General features: G+C 45.5%; 1 protein-coding gene across 1 annotated transcript in view; it reads right to left on the minus strand.

The window, feature by feature from the left end:
• Positions 1-8,761: 8,761 nt before the first annotated feature.
• The window catches only part of LOC146809486 (galanin peptides-like), a 68,640-nt gene continuing 52,898 nt past the window's right edge, over positions 8,762-24,503 (minus strand). Inside the window, exons 5-6 of the mRNA XM_085614347.1 lie at positions 14,400-14,474; positions 8,762-12,705 (exon numbers count right to left, since the gene is read on the minus strand). Coding sequence (XP_085470473.1) covers positions 12,644-12,705; positions 14,400-14,474 — 137 coding nt within the window. The 3' untranslated portion in view covers positions 8,762-12,643. The remainder of the gene's footprint in view (positions 12,706-14,399; positions 14,475-24,503) is intronic.

Below are 24,503 nucleotides of genomic sequence, written 5' to 3' on the forward strand. Positions count from 1 at the left end.
ACTCCCAGAAGCCCCCACAGGGTGCTTCATGTCAACAGATTGAAGGCATATGTTGACAGGGCAGACATGGGCTTACTCATGGCTATAGATGAGAGGCAGGAGGAAGAGAGTGACCCTCTCCCAGACCTGTTGACTCAGAACCCTGATGATGGCTCAGTTGATGGTGTGGTCTTTTCGGACAGCCTCACTGTCTATCAGCAACAGGACTGCAGACACGTTCTGCAATCCTACAGACATATGTTCTCTCTGACCCCAAGTCAGACAAACTGGTGCACCCATGAGGTGGACACTGGTGACAGTCTGCCTGTGAAGAGTAAAATCTACAGGCAACCTGACCATGTCAGGGACTGCATAAAAGTTGAGGTACAAACGATGTTGGAGCTGGGAGTCATTGAACCTTCAGAGAGCCCTTGGGCTAGTCCTGTAGTTCTTGTGCCAAAACCTCACACCCAAGATGGTAAGAGAGAGATGAGGTTTTGCGTGGACTACAGAGGTCTCAATGCTGTCACTAGGACAGATGCCCACCCAATACCTAGGGCAGATGAGCTCATTGACAGACTGGCAGCTGCTAAGTTTTTGAGCACATTTGACCTGACAGCAGGCTACTGGCAGATCAGACTAGCTGAGAATGCAAAGGCCAAAACTGCTTTCTCGACCCCAGGAGGACATTATCAATTTGTGGTAATGCCCTTTGGTTTGAAGAATGCACCTGCCACTTTCCAAAGGTTGGTGAATCAAGTCCTTACTGGGTTGGATGATTACTGTGCAGCTTATCTTGATGATATTGCTGTCTTTATCTCCACCTGGGAGGATCACCTGGTCCACCTGAGGAATGTTTTAGAGGCCCTGCAAAAGGCAGGCCTCACTATCAAGGCCACTAAGTGCCAGATAGGGCAGAGCAAGGTTGTGTACCTGGCCATCTAGTTGGTGGGGGTCAGGTTCAACCACTGGAGAGCAAGATCCAGACCATAAAGGACTGGACTCCTCCAACTACCCAGACTCAGGTCAGAGCTTTCTTGGGCCTGACTGGGTACTACAGAAAGTTTGTTAAGAACTATGGGTCCATTGTGACACCACTTAATGACTTGACCTCCAAGAAAATGCCAAAGAAAGTTCAGTGGACAGTAAGCTGTCAAAAAGCATTTGATGACCTGAAGCAGGCCATGTGCAGTGCACCTATTCTGAAAAGTCCAGACTACTCCAAAGAGTTTATTGTCCAGACAGATGCTTCTGAGTTGGGTGTGGTAGCTGTTCTTTCACAACTTAATATAGATGGTCAAGACCAGACCATTGCTTTTATAAGTAGAAGGCTGACCCCTAGAGAGAAACGTTGGTCAGCTATTGAGAGGGAGGCCTTTGCTGTGGTTTGGGCCCTGAAGAAGCTGAGGCCATACTTGTTTGGCACCCACTTCAAGATTCAGACAGACCATAAGCCCCTCTTGTGGCTAAATCAGATGAAGGGTGAAAATCCCAAACTTCTTAGGTGGTCCATTTCCCTACAGGGGATGGACTTCACAGTGGAACATAGACCTGGGACTGACCATGCCAATGCAGATGGAGTCTCCAGATATTTCCACTTAGAACATGAAGACTCAACTGGTCAAGGTTAGTTTAATGTCCCTAAGTTTTTTTTTGGGGGGGGGGGGGGGTGTAGGAGAGTAGGGCCTGCTTTCTATGTTCACCCCCACTTTTTGCTTTTGCTTTACTGGTTTTCGACTTAGATGTGGCTGTGGGCCTGCTAACCAGACCCACAGCCCTGCTGTTCTCTCTCTAAATGAATACTATGTACTTTAGGTGCATAACCCAATTGGATAGGATCACCTTATTGGCCCCTGTACAGTGTACCTTAGGTACCCAGGGCATAGGTGTACTCTAGGCCTACCAGGGGTTGCAGCATGTATTATGCCACCCCTGGCCTGGCCTTCCATTATGACACAACTGGCTGATCACTCAGCTGGGGCAAGGTCGTGTAATCACCCCTTGCTTAGGTGTAGTATTCCTATACCTACCTTATATATAGACACATGTGTACCTATCAGCCACTCCTATGGCAGGCCTTAACAATCCTGGAGGCAGAGTGCTTGGTAACATGTGAGATAGTGCTCTAGCATGAGCTGAGCCTGTCTGCAGCTTTCGGAACCATGTCCTTATAGCTGTTCTATGATATAGCCTACCATATACTCTTAAAGGGCCTTATAATCTTAAACGGTTATGGTAACTATGGTTTGGCTTTATCAAAACATGTTGTGTAAGGTGTCGAACACTTTGGAATAATACCCCATCCCATTTCTGGTGATGAGGATATTATCCCTCCCTTCTAGAGGGAGAAGACATGTTGAAACCTACTTACCCGGTTAAAGTCAACCAGAGCCCCAGCATCACAAAATGGATGCTGCTGCCATGACACAAGTCTGACCTCCTGCTGCTGGGAGTGATCCCGGCACGGGAGGCTTGGACAATAGGTTTCCTGCCTTGGGAGGTGCGAGCACCACCCCAGACAGGCCTTAGTGTATTGGGGCAGGGAGGGATGAAAGAAACGAGACACTGCCTGGGGCACACAAGGTGTCCCTTGCATAGTCCAGTTCAAACCGGTGCTGGGGCACTCCAGCCCCAGTCCTGGCGCGAAACCGGACAAAGGGAAGGGGGTGTAACCACCCCCCTCCCAGGTCCCACCCATAAGGCGTGACCTAGCAGGCAACCCAGCCCCCCAGATTAGTATAAGTGTGGTAGCTGGGCCCCAGGAGATTAGATTATCCTGAACCTGCAACTTGAACAGAAACTCTGGACCTTCGACATTCGACGAAAGAAGAAGACTGAAGAATCTCCCTTGTGGCCAAGGAGTGGCCACCCTGTGCGAACAGGCACCATCAAGAGACTTACCCTTTGCTTTGCTGAAGTTCTACGAGGCACCGACTGCAGAGCCCGACCAGAGCCTTGACTTCCAGACTTCTCCGACCCTGATCCACATCCACAGCCGAGCTGAGATCCGTGGAGGCGACGAGAGACGTGGGACCGGCTACCTGGGAAAAGTGGCGAGTATCTTCCAGCGCAGCTTCTGAGGCACCATCGAGGTTGTGCACCAGGGATTGAGAAGCCCCAACCCCAAGCACCATCTGCACCGAAGATCAGCCCCCACACGCCACGAGTCCTGCGTGGGGCCCTTCTGCGTTTTCCTGCTTGCCGCGTCTGTCCGGTTGCTTGTCCGTTGGCTAGCAACCTTTGCGACGACACACCTTCAATTTTCTACTGCTGGTTTGGCTCCTCCAGACTGGCTCCTGCTCCTCTGTAAACGAGAAGCACCCCAGACCTTCCTGGTCTGCACCAGAAGCAAGTCCTCCATTCTTCGTGGGTTCCGCTTGCCAAGGCTTGGTGAGTCCTAGTTCGACTTCGACGCCGCCGACAGCACGAGCCTTCATGGGACAGCTCGCCTCCTGGTCCTGGTCGTCCTCGACATCTCCTGGTACCCGTGGCTGCTGCGACAAGCTTCACCTCTTCACCTGCAATCTCCCAACATCGCCTGGTTCCTTCCTGGTTCCACGTGGTCACTGGCTAGTGATCCAGCCTCTGTCCCTTCTGCTTGCAGGTATCCTTCCTTCTTGATCCCGGCCTTGGGATCCACCGGACACTCTTCACTGACTGCCTGTCAGCATCTTTCCTTCAGGCATCCATAGGAGTCGACGACGAAACCCGACACGAGTTCACACCTATGCACCGCAGCCCGTGGGCAAGGTAACTTGGGTACACCGGTGCTCATCAGGGTATTGACTATCCTAGTGTCTAGTTCTCAAGTCTCGACTTCCTAGCTACTCCAGAAGTGTCCTAAATCTTATTAACTCTAAACTGTACTATTTCTATCGATTATACGCATTACGCATGAGTGTTTCCACTCTGCACCTGAATCCTGTGGGCCTCCCACTTCCTTGGTTAGCATAGTGTAGCCCCAGCGATTCCCTAGGCCTAGGCCTATCCTATTTCCGTGACAGTGGTCCTTATACCACTTACTTAGTATATGGTTTGCGTGGCCCCTAGGGCCTAACTGTATTACTTACCTGTGTGACTTAATGTATGCTTAAATAAGACTGTGTTGTACTTACCTCGAATCTCATAAAGAGTGCTGAGGGTTTGACTAGAATAAATACACTTTACATATATATCTGTTGCGGTGTCCTTTCATTTGGTATTCAAGGGATTATATATGGTATAACAGCTGGCTTCACATGCCATTCAGAGTTTAGCCTAAGACTGCTCTTGTTCATGCTACCACTAGGATAGCTGGTCTATAAGGTTGACTTTACAACCAATCACCATAAGGGTTGTTTGGACTGATATAAGGTGTACACTAGAACTAGTGACATCATACATCAGGCCAACTTCTCACAATGAGCACAGAGATCGCCACACAGAAAAGACAGGAGAGGAGAAGAGCTCTGCCTTAGGTTTGCAAATGGCATTCATTTTGTAGTACATGAGTGGTGCAACTCTAGCACTACTCATGTACTACAAAATTTTGTTTGTGAATAGGCCCTACTCTATCCTTTTGAGTGCTCACTTTCTGTACACATGCCTTTAAATCTTGCTCTTGTCTTGTCACCTTTACAATGCATTCGAAGACACAGGTCAAATGTCCGGCTCTGTTTTCCAAGAGAGTTTTGCATTTACTTTTCTTTCTCTGTCTTCAAAATGAAAGCATTTATGAGACAATTTTCCTGTGAAACTAAAGGCTTTTTTCTAGCACACAACAAAAAATGAACTGTGCTGAGATTTCAGATTATGTATATAAGAATTAGAAAAGTACAAATTAAGTAATGTTTTTGTAATTCAGAAGTGTAGTGGAAACAAATATTAGAATACAACCAAAACACATCAATATACTCCATTAGTGCACAGTAAAACTGTATGTCTGTGCAAATGCAATGGTCATTTCAATGGAAAATGTGTGGTCTGTAATGGTAGTGCGCTACCACACCATACATATTCCACCCTACGCCACTCCGCTTCAGGCTACCCCAATCTACCCTACTCGGCTTCAATCTACCCTGCTCCACTTCAATCTACTCCACTCCACTCTACCCCAATCTACCCCACTCCAATCTACCCCAATCTACACCACTCCAATACACTCCAATTTACCACAATCTATCTCACTCAAATCTACCACACTCAACTCTAATCTACCCCACTTGACTCCAATCAACCCAACTCACTCTAATGCACCATACTCCACCCCAATTCACCCCACTCCAATCTACACCACACTCCAATCTACCCCAATCTACCCCACTGTACTCCAAACCACCCCGCCCAGTCTACCCCACTCCAATGTACCCCAATCTACCAGTCTCAACTCTAATCTACCCAACTCCACTCCAATCTATCCCACTCCACCAGAATTTATGCCACCCCAAACTATCTCACTCAAATCTACCCCACTCCACTCCAATCTACCATGATCTACCCCCACTTCAATGTACCACAATCTACCCCACTCCAATCCAATCCACCCAATCTACTCCACTCCACCCCAATCTACCCCACTCCACTCTACTCCACTCCAATCTACCTCACTCTAATCTAACCAACTCCAATCTACCCATTCCACCCAATTTACCCCAATCCACCTCATTCCAGTCTACCAGTCTACTACACCCCATTCCAATCTTCCCCACTCCAATCTACCCGACTTCACTCCAATGTACCACACTCCACTCTACCCCAGTCTACCCATCCACTTCATTCTACCCCAATCTACCCCACTCTACTCGAGTACCACAATCTACCTCAGTCCATTCCAATCTACCCAGCTCCACTCTAATCCACCCCACCCCGCTCCACTGTACCCAATTCACGCTACTCCAATATACCCAACTCCAGCCCAATCCAACCCACTCCACTCTACCCCACTCAACTCCAATCTACCCCACTCGACTCCAATAAACCCAGCTCCACTCCAATGCACCACACTCCAGCCCAATCCACCCCACTCCCATCTACCACACTCCACTCCAAACCACCCGACCCCAGTCTACCCCACTCCAATGTACCCCAATCTACCAGACTCCACTCTAATCTACCCAACTCCACTCCAATCTATCCCACACCACCACAAATATATGCCAACCCAATCTACTTCACTCCAATCTATCCCACTCCACTCCGATCTACCCCATTCCACTCCAATCTACCATAATTTACCCCACTACAATATACCCCAATCTACCCCACTCCAATCCAATCCACCCAATCTACTCCACCCTACCCCAATCTACCCCACTCCACTCTACCCCACTCCAATCTACTCCACTCCAATCTACCCCACTCTAATCTAACCAACTCCAATCTACCCCATTCCACCCAATCTACCCCAATCAACCTCATTCGTCTACCAGTCTACCACACCCCATTCCAATCAACCCCACTCCACTCTACCCCAGTCTACCCAACTCCACTTCATTCTACCCCACTCTACTCCAGTACCACAATCTACCCAAGTCCACTCCAATCTACCCAACTCCACTCTAATCCACTCCACTCCACCCCGCTCCACTCTATCCCAATTCACCCCACTCCTATCTACCCCAATCTACCCGACTCCACTCCAGTCTACCCGACTCTACTCCAGTCTACCCCACCCCAGTCTACACCACTCCGCTCTACCCCAATCTACCCAACTTCACTCTGCATTACCTGGCTCCATTCCAATCCATCCCACTCCACCCAATCTACCCCACCCCATTCCACTCCAATCTATCCCAATCTACCCGACTCCACTCTAATCTACCTAGCTTCACGCCAATCTACCTCACTCCACCCCAAGGTACCCCACACCAATGTACCCCACTCCAATCTATCTCACTCGACTCCAATCTAACCCATTCCACTCCAATCTAACCAACTCCACTCCAATCTACTCCACTCCAATCTTTCATAATGCAACCCACTCCAATCTACCACAATCCACTCTAATCTACCCCACTACAATCCACCCAATCTACTCCACTCTACCCCAATCTAACTCTCTGCACTCAAATTTACCCCACTTCACTCCAATGTACCCCACTCCAATGTATCCTATTTCACCTCAATCTACCACAACCCATCCCATTCCAGTCTATCCCAAACCATTCCAATCTACCCCACTTCACACTAACCTACCACACTCCACTTTACCCGAGTGTACTCCACTCTACTCTACCCTAAAGTACTACACTCCACCTTACCAGGCGCAACCCGTGCTGGTAAGAGCATTGGGGTGGGGGGCAGCAACAGACGACGAAGAGGTCAACTTAAATTTAAAAAACAAAAAACACTTACCTTGAGCTCGCCGCATCACCGACTCTGCAATGCAGTGATTGCGAGGTAAGTGTTTTAAAAAAAATGTACCTTGTAACCATCTGTCGGCTTTCCCCACCCCGCACCACTGCTCTTACCTGCACTGGCCAAGCCTGCATTCTACCACAATTTTCCCCACTCCACTCTACCCAATCTACCACACTCCACCTCAATCTAGCTCACCACCCCAGTTTACCTCACTCCACTCCGACCTACCTCAATCTACCTAACTCCAATCTACCCAATTCCACTCCAATCTACCCCACTCAACCCCAATCTACCCCACTCCAATCTATCACACTCCAATCCAGTCTAACCCATTCCACTCCAATCTACCATAATCTACCCCACTCCAATCTACCATAATCTCTTGCACTCGACTACAATCTACCACACCACAATCCACCCAGTCTACTCCGCTCCACCCTAATCTACCTCACTGCACTCCAATTTACCCCAATACAATCTACCCCACTACAATCTAATCCATTTCACCCCAATCTACCACAATCCACCCCATTCCAGTCTATCACAATCCATTCCAATCCACCCCACTCCAATCTATCCCCTTCACTCTGACCTACCACACTCCACTCCACTCCTACCCAATCTACCACACTCCACTCTACCAGGCGCGACCCATACAGGTAAAAGTAGTGGGGTGGGGGGAGTCGAGAGACAACGACGAGGTAAACTTACATTTAAAAAAACGAAAACCACTTATCTTGTGCTCACCGCATCGCCAGCGCCGGGTAAGAGTTTTTTTTATTTAAGTTAACCTCATCATATGTCAACTACCCACACCCTGTCCCCTTGGCCAACCACATGTACGTGCACGGGCCTGTACTCTACCACAATCTACCTCGCTTCAGTTTTATATAAGTTGATGGTGTAGGAAATCGCTACAAAGTCACATTTATCATTAGTAAATAATTTTACTCAAAACACCCAAATGTCACACCTATAGTTTCTTGGACTGCTAAATGTTAGTCATCTTCATCGGGCTAGGGATTTTGTCATCCACAGAGCCGGTATGTGCAACCTAAATATTACACCCCAATGCACACTTTACTATTTTGAGACCTAGAAAGTAAACAAGGAGGTACAAGAATTATCCTGACAAATATACATTGTTTGGTTCAGGACATCAAAGCTTTTTTTTAATATAGACTTTCTACCACATCTGTACAGTATATGATTGCACAAAAAGTGTGTCTTTTTAAGCATCAGCCAGAACCACATAACCGTGGCACTGTCCTGGCCCTACATTCACAGCCTATACCTTAGTTCTGCTTGCTCTAGGCATTGGACATACCTGCAAAAAAACTGGCTGGTTTTTCACTCACACTCAAAATAACCTTCTAGACAAGCGATTTTCAAACTGTGGTTTATTCATATTAACATTTATGCAAATATAATTTTCGATGCAAGTCTCTATTAAGGAGTTAATAAAATAGTTCAGACAGACATTAACTGCAGGGCTGTGGGCTTAAGAGGAAATTTGCTTTGCAAGTCACATGACTTTTTGCAGACAACCAAGCACCAGCCATCAGAGACCCTGAAGTTGCCATGTGACTGTCCTTGCCATTTTCATATAGTCCATCTGCCGAGGCCAGGGACAACCCGGATAAGGCCAGCGGGGCACAGAGCGCCACAGCACTCAAGCTAACAGTCAGACATATTGGTAAAGAATCAATTCAGTTTCTCGAAGTTCCCTTTAATCTCCCATCAAAGTCTGATGGTGTGGATCCACTAACTAACAGGACGGAAATGAGAATGGAAGAATGGAGCTTCAACAAAGGATGAAAGGATGGTGCAGCAGCATGTCATGCAAAATCCATAGTAGCGATCTGCAAGGTTTTCTTAGAGGTGTAGAACTTCCCAAGACACATACCCTTCAAACTATAAAAACTATCTTTTTATGTGAGAACTTTTGTAGCAAGTGTAAGTAGGTGCGTACAAGAGCAGTTGACAATGTAAGGATTCTCCAATGGAACTTTCAATGCAGGCCAAGGATAGATTATACTCAACACATGAGCAACTCCTAGGTCGTCCGGAGCTTTCACCTAAGTTAGAGACAATGTAAGACAGCTTGACTTTCAAAGGCATCCTGCATGAAAGGTCCTTCATTCAAAAATGTGAATGTCCTGAACGGTAGGAAATGTACATTTTATTTATTTACATTTAGGAAATGTATGGGTTATTGATAAAGCAAAGTTCTTAAAGGTTTCAGCATCACTCTGGCATAAATGCATTTTAATCATTATTTATTTCTTATGTACTTCATGCCTCACACAAACACAGCCAAGGCCACTGTTCTGCATTGGAATTGTTTTGAAGTAGACCACTTTGGTTATGGACTTGCTGTTTTGGTAGCACACCACTATGGGTGTGCTACCGAAATTTCGAGGTTTTGATGCTGATGAGCATTTGTATTCTCTGCTTAGTATCGGCTACCAACGTATCATTAAGGTACGTAGAGGGGTAGTATAGTACATCTTGCCTCCACAACGCACACTTACTTTGAAAATATGTTGGAAGTCCATATTGTGAATACAAAATAAGTTCAAGTCAATATTCCCGACCTCAGTTTTTCAAAATACAACCATCCACAGATGCCTTTATTAGGGACACTCAAAGCAAGTCTGTCGTAATCAGGAACCATCAAAGTTAAAGGCCTCATAAGGCTATGTCACTCAACGTAAGAGATGATCAAGGTATGTTTCTGAAAAGAAAGGTCCTCCTCAGAGACAGGGTGTTCCAGTCAAGTAAAGGTTATTAGTGGACTTCAAATAAGTGGTCATTCTTGGCAGGTTCCCTGGAATTCAGCCGGCAAAGACAATCACTGACATTGAAAACTGTGGTAGAAAAACAATAAGGGCCCAATTCACAAAGATAAACTTAGACTTGAAGTTTAAGTTTATAGCTGAAGTCTAAGGGCCCGATTCACAAAGATAAATTTAGACATGAGGTTTAAGTTTACCTTTGTGAATTGGGTGCTTAGACTTCAGGTCTAAGTGTACCTTTGGAAATTTGGCCATAAAAGTGTACTGAAGGAATGCAATGAACTCTAAGTAAGCATGGGCAGTGTCTAGTACGAAAAGCAGTTGGGTCATGTCTCCATTGTAACATAAGGCAGAAAGGCACAGGCATAAGCTAGCATTTGTGCAGTGATCCAAATCTAACATCAGGCAAGCATCCAGAAAGCAAGTCTAACATTTTTATTTTGGTGAATGTGTGCTATAATCGTTTTCTTAAAAAGAACTACCCGTGGTAATCTTCTCTCTTAAGAGTCATAAACCAGAGCTGGGCCAGAACAAGAGTTTTTGCAGTGCTAGGTGAAGCATATATTTCACTCCCTCCCATCCCAAGGCATAACAGCAACCTCACTGCTTACAGGGAGTCTCAGGCGCCCCACTCATGGTGGTGCCCTAGAACAGCAGTTCTTGGCATGTGGTCTGGAGACTCCTGGGGGTCCGCAATGCATACTCAAGGGGTTTCCGAATGCTTAGAAAATTAAATATTACCAGGTTGATACAGTACATTTAAATAAAGCAGAAAACTGAAAATCAAACAGAGTAAAGTGCATAGTATGGACACAGGTGGACTCAACTGAATTTAGGAAAGCTCTAACCTTCCCATTAAAATTAATATGTAGATTAAAAAAATATATAATTGTTTGTGAATTAAATAAACTATTTAATAATTGTGTATTTGTTTTATGAATGTCTGCTTCCACATTTTTGTGTATTGTTTTGTGGTTCAAATCATCAAAATTGCTTAGGCAGAGGTCCCAGAATTCTAGCAAAGAGTCAGGATCCCAATAATGGTTCTGTGAGGAATTACCGGAATCCAGTAATTATTAAGTGGGGGTCCACAGAAGTCCAACGGTTAAAGTACACTGCCCTAGAAAGTAAGTTTGTAGTCTGATATAGAGTTCAGTGGTAATGGAAAATCCTCCGATTTGTGCGAAAAATTGTAAAGTCAGAGGATAATCCAACATTTCCTCCATTGTACTACCCTGCCATACGAAGAATTTTAGTCAGCATTGTCCCTTGGATCTATCACTTCCTCCACAAATCGAATGATTTCCTGTTGCCGTTCAGGTCTAACTCAAGACCCAGGTTGACGTCCCATAGATTTAGCCCTAAATTAAAGACCAAGTTAGCGCCCCAGAAAGTGTACGTAACCTCAAGCAAGCACAATAGCTAAAATAGAATGGAAGTGTTATTCTGATACTGAACAGTTCCAAAATGAGTCCCTATCCAATATAAATCTGTATGGGCTTCTAGGTCTGGTGAACAGTCACCTCAGGCTTCATGGCCTTTCAACAGAGTAGAGTTACTTAACATTCATTTTTACCACATCAATACACTTATAAAACTTGAGATGTATCTTTTAAAGGACCCCTGCTGCAAGAAGGCAATCTCCGTAGGTCAACCAGTATAGGAATTAAGCTCTCTCAATACCTCATGACGGAAATATGGTATTCATCTGCATCCATTGCAGTCTCAAAATGTGATTAAATTCTAGGCAATTTAAGTGAGTTGATAGCGGACACTGGCCTCCTACTATTGGCAGAGTATGAATAACAATCCAGAAATAGTTTTGCTTTCTTGAGTGACAATGAACCTAGGTTTGGACTATGAATGAGTTGAGCATCATGCAACTTGAGAGTGTTGTACAGAGAACTTGGTGAGCTTGAATAGTGTTTAATCTAGTTCAGTTTTGGTTATCATTAATTAGATTTGGGTAGGTTGGAGTGAATTTATTTTGTTTTGGTAAGACTGCGTTGGGTTGGGTTAGTTGGACTGGCTTGAGTAGGGTTGACTCTGGCACAGTTTTGGTTAGGATGAGTTGGGTTAGGTTGGCTTGGGTTGGATTGGATCTGAACTGGTTCAGTTTTGGTTAGGGTAAGTCAGACTGGGTTAGGTTGGATAGACATGAGTAGGAGCTGGCTTGGTTTGGTGAGGGTGTGTTAGGAAAAGTTGGGTTTGGTTAGGTTAGCTTTATTTGGGTGCATCCTTCCTTTTATCCGAGGTGGGCTGACCTGGAGGGAAGCTATAAGGCTTTGTTTGAGCTAGGCTGGCAAAGTCAGTCACATGGCAGAAAAAAGGAGCCACCCAAATCTGCCATTTGTTGGATTGAGAGCCCAAACTAGGTGTTACTTTCCAGTTTTATTGTTCCATTCTTCCTTCATCCTCATGTCGAACTTGGTTGGTTTTTCAATAATTAAATCTGCTGATATATGTACAGGTTTGGCTGCGGTCACAGGGATGAGAGGGTATTCTGGCTGTAAGTTGTGATTCTGGTTCTAAGTCTGGCTGGATTCCTCTGAAGAGACTGGAAGAGAGAGATGATCCAGGGCTCCCAGCTCTAGAAGAAGAAGAGAAGGTTTGTGCTCAGTTACAGGACAGTTATTGTACACATAGGATATACAGTGACAATCTGAGCTTGCATACACCACAATGTGGGGGTGTTTGTTTGCCCAAGTAGACTCACTTCTGCTTATAGTGAGGGCAGAAGGAATTTCCCTCCACCCTGCTATTGAGGAAGAGGACAAACCCCTCCTACCTATTCCTCATGGAATTAGACCGTTTCCTTCCAACACAATAAAGGGGTAATGGGATATTTTGCTTCAACCTTCCATGAAGGAATAAGTCCATTACCTCTGAACTGTTACTCATGGACTAAGACTGGCTTCCCGACCTGTTACTGATGGAATAATATCATTCTCCCCTACTTGCTACTAAGGCAATGCAATCTTTCCCTCCTTTCTGTCAATGGAGCAGCAATACCTTTGCTTAAGACCTGCTACCGAAGGAATAAGGGCTTATTCTCCAGCTGTTACAGAAATAATACACCCTTTCTCTCCTACCTTATAAGCTATTACTGAGAGGGCATAATATTTCCCTCTGACCTCTGAGATAAGTCATGTCCTTCCAATCTGTTACTCAAGGAATACGATATGTCCCTCAAGCCTGACACTGTCTGAGAGAATACATAACAAGTGTCCCTCCAATCTGTGACAGCGGGGATAAGATATATCCCTCTCATGGAAGAAAAAATATCTCTCTAAGTCTGACCTGTCAGTGAGTAAGCAAGGCATGTCGGTGCGGCCTCTTATGGAAGGGACATGATATTTACCACCAGCCCTTTGCTGAAGGAATGAATTGTGTCTCCGCACCCTTGTCTCTGAGAACATGAATAGCATAACATCAGGCATGGGCGCCTGGTCTGTCACGAGAAGCACAGGGCATGTCCCTTCAACGATAGACTAGCCATAGGTTGAGAAAAAAAACATCTCCCTTTGAAAATAAAAGGGAAATAATAGGACATTTCTTTCTGAATTATAGGTGAAGACATAACGCGGCTCCCTTAGCATGTCTTTGAATGGATAAGATCTGGTTCCCACTAAGGGAAAAGGACAAGCTTGGCAATAGGGGAGGACACATCTCACTGCAAGGTGCCGACGTGTCACAACTTGAAAAAGGCACGCCCCTCACCTCCCCTTTGACAATAAAGGGGTAATACAGGTACCTCTGCATGTCATTGAACAGAAAAGGTATATGTAGCCCTCACATGTCACCGAATGACCATCACGGAGGGCATAATACATGTCTCTCTGACTAGTGCTTCTAATAAGATATGTCCCTGCATCCTGTTTAAGGAATAGGATAGATCCTTGCCACTTTCTCTTAGAGCGGATAAGGCATGTAGCTCGGTCCTGTCACTTTCTTAAGGCATATGTCCCTCCGATCTGTCACTTAGGGGATAAACTAGGCCCCTCCGTCGAGACATTGAGGAGTTGAGATTTGTTATTGAGGCTAATAAATGTCTCTCTGACCTTTCCCTGACAGGATAAGATATATCTCGGCAATCTATCAATAAGAGGTAGAACCCGCCCCTCAACGCTCTCTTGTGAGGACTTTTGAATACGGTGATGGGTGAGATAAACTATGTGCAAATCCCACTCAGTTTTACGAGTTCTGTTTCAGTAGATGGAAAAAGATGAAGAATATTCAATAAACAGTGACTTCAGGTGTGTAGGAACTGAGAGAGGCACTTACCTTTGAGACGAAGAAAAGTGAGAAACTCCAGAACCATCTGAAGGGAGTCTTCATCCATGGAATGGAGCTGAGAGCCTGTGTGCAGGGACGAGAAGAGGAGGCACACTGAGTGGAGACGAGCAGCACAAGTGAAAAGAAGGGAGACATGGTGAAATGGGAGGAGGCCCACTGGGAAGAGACGTCGTGACAGATGATGAGTGTTGTAGGGAGACATGGGGAGAGGTCAGGCGAGCAACAGAGGAGAGATGACATGGTGGGAGGAGACCAACATAGGAGAGAAAGGGAAGCGTGGTGAGATGTGAGGAAAGCTTAAGGAGAGAAAGAGGAAGACATGGTGTGATGTGAGGAGAGCTACGTGGGAGAGGGTGAGGTGGTTTGATGTGACGAGAAATACTTGGGAGAGAGGGAAACATGGTGAGACAGTAGGAGAAATATAGGGGTTGTGGCACACAGGTAACTCGAGTGAGGAAGAAATATGCAGAGAATACAGGAAGGCATGGTGAGTAGAGCTAAAACAGAAATAGAGAATGCTCAGTAAGAAGAATTAGAGATACTGAGGTGAGACTGTCGGGCATGATGAGAGGAGAGGAGGCATGTTGGGGTATAATCCGAACTATGGAGGGCAGAGAAAAGGAGAAGAGGTGAAGAGAGCTAAAGGGAAGAGAGAGAAGCAGACATGGTGAGAGCTTAGGAGAGCTACTGGGGAGAGACAGCTAGGCAGGGTAAGGAGATTGTAACATTAAGGACCTGATTCTGATGCGGTTAGGAAATCTTCCTGATCTAATCGGTTTGGAAATGGTTCCCGACCGACTCGGATCGGGAGAGTCCTACCGACCAAGTATGATGCAGCCGTATGCTTCCAGATGCGATTTGGTTGGACTTCCATTGACTTCTATGGAAGCCTATGTTCCTAACCGCATCGTAATCTGGCCCTCGGTTGGGAAGACACATTCCTGATCCGATTTGGAAGGAGCAAATGCAGTTAGGAGGCCTTCCTAACCGCATTGTAATCGGGCCCTAGGTGGGAATGCTTTCCTAACCGAATCAGAATCAGGCCCTAGTGTTAGAACGGCCTACTTCCAGAATCAGAGCGTCTGACTGCAACCAATGCTACACTACCCCACGGCTTAGGACAAAGAGGAAAAACCTAAAAGCTCCTCTGAGCCTGGGTATGGACATATACAGACTCCTCTAAAATCATGGACAATGCAGACCCATTTGTAGTCCAAGAAGGGTTCCACAGAATGATCTATCTATGATCTCACAGATGCTCCAGATGTTGAGTTTGGCCGGCTATGGTGCAATGTCCTTGGTGTCCCACTTCCTCAAGATGTCCTCCATGCAGGCTTCAGTTAGCTGCACCTAGGTCTCTCTCTTCCTGGTCTGGTTCACACTCATCTATTCTCAAAGGAAGTGACATTACTTTTCCTTTCCAAAAAAGTTCCAGTAGCAGGGATGTTCCAGAACCTAGACCTAGTCCTTGCCAGGAGGTAGGCAGCAATAAGCAGCAGTCTGTTCCAGGAAGCTAGTGCAGATAGTCTTTCAAAAGCCCACAGGAAGTACAACAACTGGCTGGATATGGCTTGTATTTAAATGATTTATCCTGCTGTGTGACACTAGCGGACAGCCGTAGCTAAAATACACACTTTCTGTAAAATGTAGACACCCTACCACTTAGAAAAGAGTACTCCTTTCCATGCCTGCTTAGCAGACAAGGTCAAAGGTTGTCATTAACCGGTCAAGCTATGTGTACTAGCCTTGACCAATACCAGACGCTTTCATCCAAGTTCCTCAGGTTAATAATTGATGCAGGAAGTGGGTACCGAGAGCTCAGGTACTGACATGTAGAAACTGGATAACAGAGAGCCAATATATATTCATTCATCAAATGACAAGACAACTGCAGGGCGCAAAGGGCAATGTAATTTGTTATTTTTCCACAGGGAAAAGATAATGACCACCTTGAGACTAAATCATCTTTTGTGCAGCCACTTACGGTGATTTCCCCGGAACACTATTCTGCTGCCACACTGTATCCCAGGCACAGAGCACTCATGTTACATGCCACTCTAGCCACACAACACACTACACACCACAGGTAGGCACTTTCCGTCTTGAGGTACAAGCAAAAAGGATTGTGGGCCTCGAGATTTGAACAGTTGAAACCACCTGTCATTCACCCATAGCCTCATAGGAAGAGTCTGAGGCCATCCTCCGCTATAGGTGGCCAGAGAAAAACAGAAGAGTAGCACTAGTCAACTTAGTTATAGTGTATTGAACTAGCTTTGGTAGCTGTTCAAGATGCTACCCAAAAACCCTTCAAATACTTCAAATGGTGTCTAAAAACAACCATTCTAGGAGTCTACATTTTACATAGTGGATATTTCCTGACAGATCTACCTGTAAAGAAGATATAAGGAAAAGAACAGCATGGAGGAAGCTTGGTATAGTCTTTCTGGGCGTTTGTTGAAGTGTACATGGTCTCCAGCATTACCCCGTTGAGCTTCTGTGGGAGTTTGTTGCATGGAAGTCAATTCACCAAAATGCCAGGGGTAGCGGAAGTGACATTGCATGCCATTTGACCTTTATTTTGACTCACACACACACACACACACACGCTTACACATACTAACACATTCACACACTCACTCACAAGCATGCATACAACATACATTTAACAGCATGTTTTACTTAACTTAACTTCAAGATAACGGTCATATTTAAGCTAATGTACTCCATTTTGTATTACACTAATAATGAATGATATTATTCACTATTTGTATAATAAAAAAAATTGACAGACACCAGGTAACTGGAGCCCCAACCAGCGTCCATTATGAAGAGCTGCCCTTGTGTTCCAAGCACTGATTTTGCCACCTCTAAGGCCAGGTGTAGCAAAAACAATGCCAGGGGTAGCAAGGGGCAAGCCAGGGGTCGCAGCTGCGACCCCTAAATGACGCCCATGGTTTGTGGGAGCATCTATGAACTATGAACGGAAACCGGGGTGTAGTGTGTGAGTGTATATTTAGTATTGTGTGTTGCACGTCCAGCCCTTCGGGTAATAAGCCTTGTTATGCAATGGAATGCTTAGGGATTCCAGAAGAGCAGGACGGCAACCAAGCGGGGACGTGTATGGAGAAGGAGACACGAACTGTTAAATCTGTGGTCGCATCTCAATGTGACTTCTTGGGTAAAGCTGTTGAGGATGAAAACCTACATCAGTGCACAACTCGTCATTACAGCTTTAGTGACGATCAGCCCAAACTGCTGAGGACCTATGCCTACCTCTTCCAGATTTGATGAATTACCATGGTGGGTGTCCATTATACATTTTAGACTACAAGGTACAAAGAATAAAATACCGCTTATGCATGTCGGTGGCATTTTCTTTTCTTATTCACTCTCGACTCGACTGCTTTGTCCCTTTTACCCTTCCGACTGATTTAACGGTCAAACCCGCTCTTACGTGCCGCGCGCTCGTGTCTACATCCTCGTGCTCATGTACGCGTGACGTTTTAACAATAACAGAGTGCAGCAATTTCACAAGTCTTACCACGCATTCTCCGTCAGCGTCATTGCCTTGTTACACGCAGCGGAACTCGATTGAAAGATCTAAACAGAAGCTCCTTTATTTGTTCTAAATTAGTCGCCTGATTACTCAGCAAGATCAGAAGAGATGACAACTGCAATTGTGTGCAGGTGAGGACTATATAAAGCATTTTGAGCTCAATTTTTAAAGCATGTTTCTATTTTTGATTCGCTGTCTACGTTTGAAGCTTCTGTGTACTTTTAGGGTATACCTTTCAAAAACTATACAGCTTACTCTTGTTATCACTAAAGAGGTATGACGACCAAACATTGTGTCAATGTAAACCTTCCTAATACATTTCTCTCTGTTCTGTCTCAACCTAGTTTACCTTGGAATGAATGGAGGGAATATGTTAATAATTGCATTGGCACAATTGAGGATGAAGTTGCCACATTATCACCTGAAAAAAAGAAATGTCTGTTGCAACACAGTCTAGGTCCTGAATGCCTCTGAAGTAGCAACACATTGTAGAAGTAAGAGAGAAGTGCTTGTGCCACAGTTTTTTTGGGGCACATTATCACAAGTTTGAATTACCATTTTGCTCCTTCTGGGTGCATAGAGGTCACAAGGTGCCATTTCAATTCAACATAAGCAGAAGAAAGTAGAATCACTTGAGTATGTAGCTGTTTTGCAGTCTCTTGCAATTAACTGCAAATACGAATCTCTACACGACAGTTTAATCCATAATCAGATTCTAATGCTTCCTAAGTGTCAAGCAATACAAGACAAACTTGGGTACATGGAGATTCCCCTCTGAAGGATGTTATTAAAATGGCAAAAACAAGCAGAGTGATTGGAAAGCTCCACTAAAGTGGAAGATACCAAGACCTGGGGTATGTAAACATTTCCCAAAGTTTTCAAAAAGAAAATTGGAAAATTAAAAGGATACACACACAAATGTATTCTAAAATCAGATGCTATACCAAACATTCATAGAGTCAGGAGCATTCCCCTTATGGTTAGGGATGAGGTGAAGAATGAACTCAAAAGATTAGCAGATGCTTGGATAATCAAACTAATTGAATCCTCTGAATGGATTTCCCTATTGGCCGTGGCGCGCCATGCCAATGTAAAGAGCAGGCTTTGTGGAAAGCTTAGATTTCTTAACAAAGACAGTGGCTAAACAATTTCCACTGCTAAGAAGTAATTAAATGGTTTCCCTTACTAGAAAGGCTCAATGATTTTCCATTATTTCATTCTGAAAGATGGAAAAGAAGAAAAAGGAAGGAAAAACAAAAAATATAATGAAGGAATATAGAAATGCAAAAAGAATAATGGAAGGAGGAAAAAATAAGGAGAGCAGGAAACAGAATAAAAAGAAGAAACAAGGCGTTTAATGCAGGGTGATGGAAGGAAACAACAGAAATAATTAAAACACTGAAAGAATAAAAAAAGAAAGAAGGCTGGTGTGAAGGGGAGAAAGATGGAAGAGGATGATAAGAAAAAGGAAGGAACAAGAAAGAATGGAAGAATTGGAAGAAGGAAGAAAAGATGGAAAGAGTTAAATCCAAAATATAGAGAAGGACTAAAAGAAAGATTGTGACCTGAAACAAACGAAGGATGGAGAGACAGAACAAAAGATGGAAAGAGAAAGGAAATGAAGATGAAAAGTAGTAAAGAACAAATTATAGGAAAAAAGATGGAGAGAAAGAAGGACATGATGAAAGAAGAATACAAGAAAAAAATGAAAAGAAAGAAGCCAAATAGTGATAAATACAGTTTTTGACTAAATTCCTTTCATGCTGTATAATGCATCACACTGCACCATTTTTTGAAAATGTTCCTCTGGAGAACAATTTTTGTTGACTTCCATAAAGAAGGGTTGGGCTATCGCACTTTGCTGTGTCATCTAGGGTCAAATGTCTGAAAATGGGGTAGAGGGGTGTATTTTATTTTCCCGGTGACTCCCTTGTGTGCCAATACAGTGTGACCGCAGGAGGTGTGGGAGTGGCTAGTGGTTCACACTCTAAAGGGCTCTGACCATGATGGGGAGAAAGAGTTTTTAGCAAGCCTCATTGTTTAAGACTAGTGTGAATGCTTTCTCTTTGGTACTGGGATTCACACTGGGGGAACTCCCTTAATGTATTAATCGCCTGGGCCTTTTAATAAATCTCTTTAAAGAAAATATACTGAATCTGCAGGCTGGTGCTAGAATCTGTGCAATATTTCTGTTTTTAATATGAGGTCTGTGGTCACCAAGGCTTGTTTTTTATTTATACCATTCAGTAATGATGCTGGGCAAACCCACAGTAGGCCAGGAGCAAACACTTTATTTTAATGTTAAACGTGCTTGATATTCTCTCTATGCATTTGTGGGTCAATTTCTGTGAATTCATTTTGTTGATTGAACACTGAAGTCAGGCAGCCTCATGTAAAAGTTGTTGAACTTGTGTGCGTTGTGACCTATATTTTTTGTGCCAACCAGCAAGGTGAGGTAGGGAGGGGCGGCAGTGAGTGTTCAGAGGGGCCAGGGAGCAGAGAGAGCAGTTTAGTAACTCGTAGGGCAGAGGGCAACGAGTGTTCAGGGGCCAGAGACAGTGGAGGACTAAGTGTGAGGGCACAGGAAGGGCTGTGTATGAGCAGGGAGCGCAGTGTGTGCAGAGGGGACTGGAGCTTCATGCCAAGCTACCATAACCACTGTGTTTTACATTGAAAGAGATTGTGGTTGTTCCTTGAGGATAGTTAATAGCCCCCCTCAACCAATAACCCCAGTCTCACGTTGGTGTTCAGTGGTGAGATTCAGTACTTGTATTGGTGTAGTGCCATACAGTGATTTTGTGTAATACTGATATATATTCAAGTTTTTTTCTCTCCCGATTTGGCCATTGTTTTCCTTTTTAAAAATTTCTTTCGATCCCTGATTGTATTGCAACCAATAACACAGTTTCTCACATACGTCCACTGTGAAAGAACGCTTGTTGCACCGCTCTAGGTCACAGAACCGGTTTACGGACCTCACGCACATTACCAGAGACAGGGACAGGTAGATTTGGTGTGACGCTAGGGCCAAACAAAACGTAGGATAACAGTTTCACATGCAGTTGAGCACTCAGTGCAGGGAGGTGTACATTTCCATTTACCATGCAGGGGACAATCAATTCCCAAGAATGACGCAAACCACTCTTGCTCTATGTTGGACATCAGGACCACACAAGCACCTTCTTTTGGAACTAGATGCAGAAAAAGCAGCTGAGACTTATAAGAAAATAGCAATATCCACTTTTCTCTAGCCACAGATTTCAGGTGAGTTAACTTAAACCTGAGGCAAAACTACGCCTCCTCAACGTGGGTACTGACTAAAGGTCTCTTAAAACATTAGCAGAGTCATTATGATCCTGGGTTGAATTGTTTTCACCCTTTCCAAGAAACTTCCCAGGCGGGATACAGAGAGTACAGTGTGGCCTTCAAGCTGGCCCATGTTAACAGTGGAATTTACAAATCTTAATAATAGTGGTGCCAGGAGGAGAGAAGGCTCATTAGCTTTGAAGCTGTTATGGCTCTGATGGAATGCTCAGACTTACTGAGAGAGCAGTTTTAGCCAGAGAACTTTAGAGGGAGACTGTAGGAGAGTGGAATCTCACAATTGGTTGCCCCCAACTTTTTGCCTGGTATTTGAGTGGTTTTTGACTAGTCTGGCTGGGATCCTGTTATTCAGGACCCCAGCCTATCTGCTTTCTCCCTAAAACTGATGTGAGTACTCTAGGTACAAACCTAATTGGATGCTGGGCATGCCCTACCAGTCCCTTGTAGATGGTACCCTAGGTACCCAGGGCATGGGTCCCCCAGTAGGCCTACCAGGGCTGCAGCACTTATTGTGCCACCCTGGGACAGCCACCCAAACTGACACCACCAGACCACTACTGTAGTCTGGGTAAGGTGGTGCTAGCACCCCTTACAGGGATGTAGGTACCCTATATCCCACACCATTACAACACATGTACTCTCATAGGTCACCCCTATGGCAGGCCCTGGTAATCCTACAGGGCTGGGTGCTGAGGTATGTGTGAGGGGGGACCCCTACGTGAGTAGGGCCTCTCTGCAACCTTCGTAAAATCGTTACTGGGTTGTTTGTAGTGTAGCCATACCATATACTCTTAACCGCATTATAAGTGAATCGCGTCATCGCAATAACTTGAGAATGGCTACACAGAACCATATCGTGTTTGGTGTCAAACATGAAGGAATCATACCCCCAGTCCAGCCATGGGCATGAGGGTAGGATTCCCCCTTGCTAGAAGGGCGATATGGGAAAAGCGGTAGAATTTAGACACCAATTTAAAAGTGCACATGTACCACAAAATGGCTACTGTCCGCCACCTACACGACTCTGGCTGGCTGTTGCTGGGGAAAACCCCAGCCTCGCCATCTGGACAATAGGGCTCCTGTGGCAGGGAGGTGCCAGCACCTCCCCAGACAGGATATGTGGATTGGAACAGGGTGGGTGCACCAAATGTCCTTTCAGAGTTGCACGTAGGCAGCTGCAGAGCCCCAATTCTGCATACACCGCCTGGAACCGGTTCAGGTGCATCCTGCCCCTCGCCCAGGTGGGAAACACACAAAGGGGAGTGGGTGTAGCCACCCTTTCCCGCCTCTACTCTGATTGGTGGGCTCTAGTTGGGACCATCCCCTAATCTTGGGGATATATGTGAATAACTTGGCCCCAGAGCCTCAGATTAATCCAGAACTTCACAGAACTGACCTTCGACGAGCTGCTGCCCAGCTGACTGAAGAAATCTCCCTTGGGATAAAGGAGTTATCCCCCTGCTTGGCAGGCACCTGAAAGACTGCAAGATACCTGGTTGGAACTTTGCTGCTCTCACGAACTTCGACATCTTCCAGTAACCTTGAGGTGGGTCTCTAGAGCATCCCAGAGTCCTGTGAGCGTGCCCAGCAAGTCTGAGCACCGTGGACCACGTGGGTGCTGAGATCCCTGCATACCCCGAGAACCCAGCCACCTCTTGCATAGCACACAACCCCGACCAGTGGGGAAGTTGTGCTTTGGCCCATTTCTGAGCCAACCCTTCAAGCAGCATCCGTGCCAAATCTCAGCTCCCTAGCCCGCTCCGGTGGCCCGTGGGAGCCCTTTTACGCACTCCATTTTGCTGCCTTCCATGGTCCCTTGTCTCTCGACTTGTGGGCCCAGGCGGAGGACAATCTTCACATCCGAGAGTTCCCCTGGTTGCTCCAGGCCTGCTCTACGCTCCCTCCAAAGGAGAGCACCCTCAGACCTCGTGGGTCTGCACCAGCAGCTGCTTTGTTCATCCTGTGTGGGTTGCGGTTGCCAAGGCTTAGTGGATCCAATCGGAACACTAACACCGCAGCGAACCTCATCTGACGTGGGACAGTTGCCCTACAGAAGCTGGCCTTCCATGAAGCCTCCCGGAGCCCGTGACTGCAGAGCCAAGCTGCATCTTCCTCACCTGAAGCACCCGACATCGAAGGGCTCCTTGCTTTGAGCCCCCTGGTCACTGTGCCGTGACCCAGACTCTGTCCCCTCTGCTTTCAGGTTCTTCTCTACATTTTCTACATCTTAGATCTTCACGACTTCATCGACGCTTTCAGCTAGCAGCAGTTTGGACTACTTTTCCATTGAAAATCAGCCCGCGACCCGACACCAGAATCGACCTATGCACCCGGCTTCCCTGGGGCAGGTAACAGTGGTACTTCGGTACTGCCGTGGTGGTGGGCTCTCCAAAGCCTTAAGTCTCAAGCCTTAACTTTGTACTACTGCTAGAAGTGTCTTTAATCTTTAAATATTCAACCGCGACATTCTCGATAGGCTATCATTGCGATCCCGAAAGCAGCTCTTTGCACTGCACGCGTCTCCCGTGGGTCCCCTTCCTCTTAACTGTGGGTGGATTCTGAAGGGGCAAGCGATCCTGAATGCCCTAGGCATTGCCTGTAGAATTGTCGTGGTTCTTATACCACTATTTTAGTATATTGTTTGGTCCCCCCCTGGGGCCCATTGATTTCTGTGCTATTTATTATGTTTATAAATGCTTGTTTGAAGTGTAACTTTGCCACTAGTCACATAAAGTGACTGTGGGATTCTGTCTAGAATAAATACATATATTTTATATATATACCTGTGTGGGCTACTCTTTCATTTGGTTATTCAAGAGGTTATTATGGTAAAACAATAAGCTTAACACTCCTTCAAGACTTAGCCTGAAGGCTGCTCTCCACAGCTACCACTAGGATAGCTTTCTTTAAAGGTTGTCTTAAACCTATCATCAATAAGAGTCGAATTGGACTGGTGCAAGGTGTCCCTATAACTAGGAACAGCATATGCCAGGCCAACTTCTCACATTGGTGGCAGCGGTGGGATTCAAGCTTGCCATTGTTTTACCAGATAACAAATTGAATTTCTAAAGTGAAAGCCACTTGGTACCAAAGGTACATATAAATTCAAGCTAGAATACAATAAGTTCTACTGAACTTAGAGTTGTGTGTAGAGGGTTTAGCACACCTTGACTACAACTCAAGAGAGGGTTCAGTAGGCCACACTTAGTGTA

This window comes from Triturus cristatus, chromosome 7 (genome assembly GCF_964204655.1).
Source record: "Triturus cristatus chromosome 7, aTriCri1.1, whole genome shotgun sequence".
Classification (NCBI taxonomy): Eukaryota; Metazoa; Chordata; class Amphibia; order Caudata; family Salamandridae; genus Triturus; species Triturus cristatus.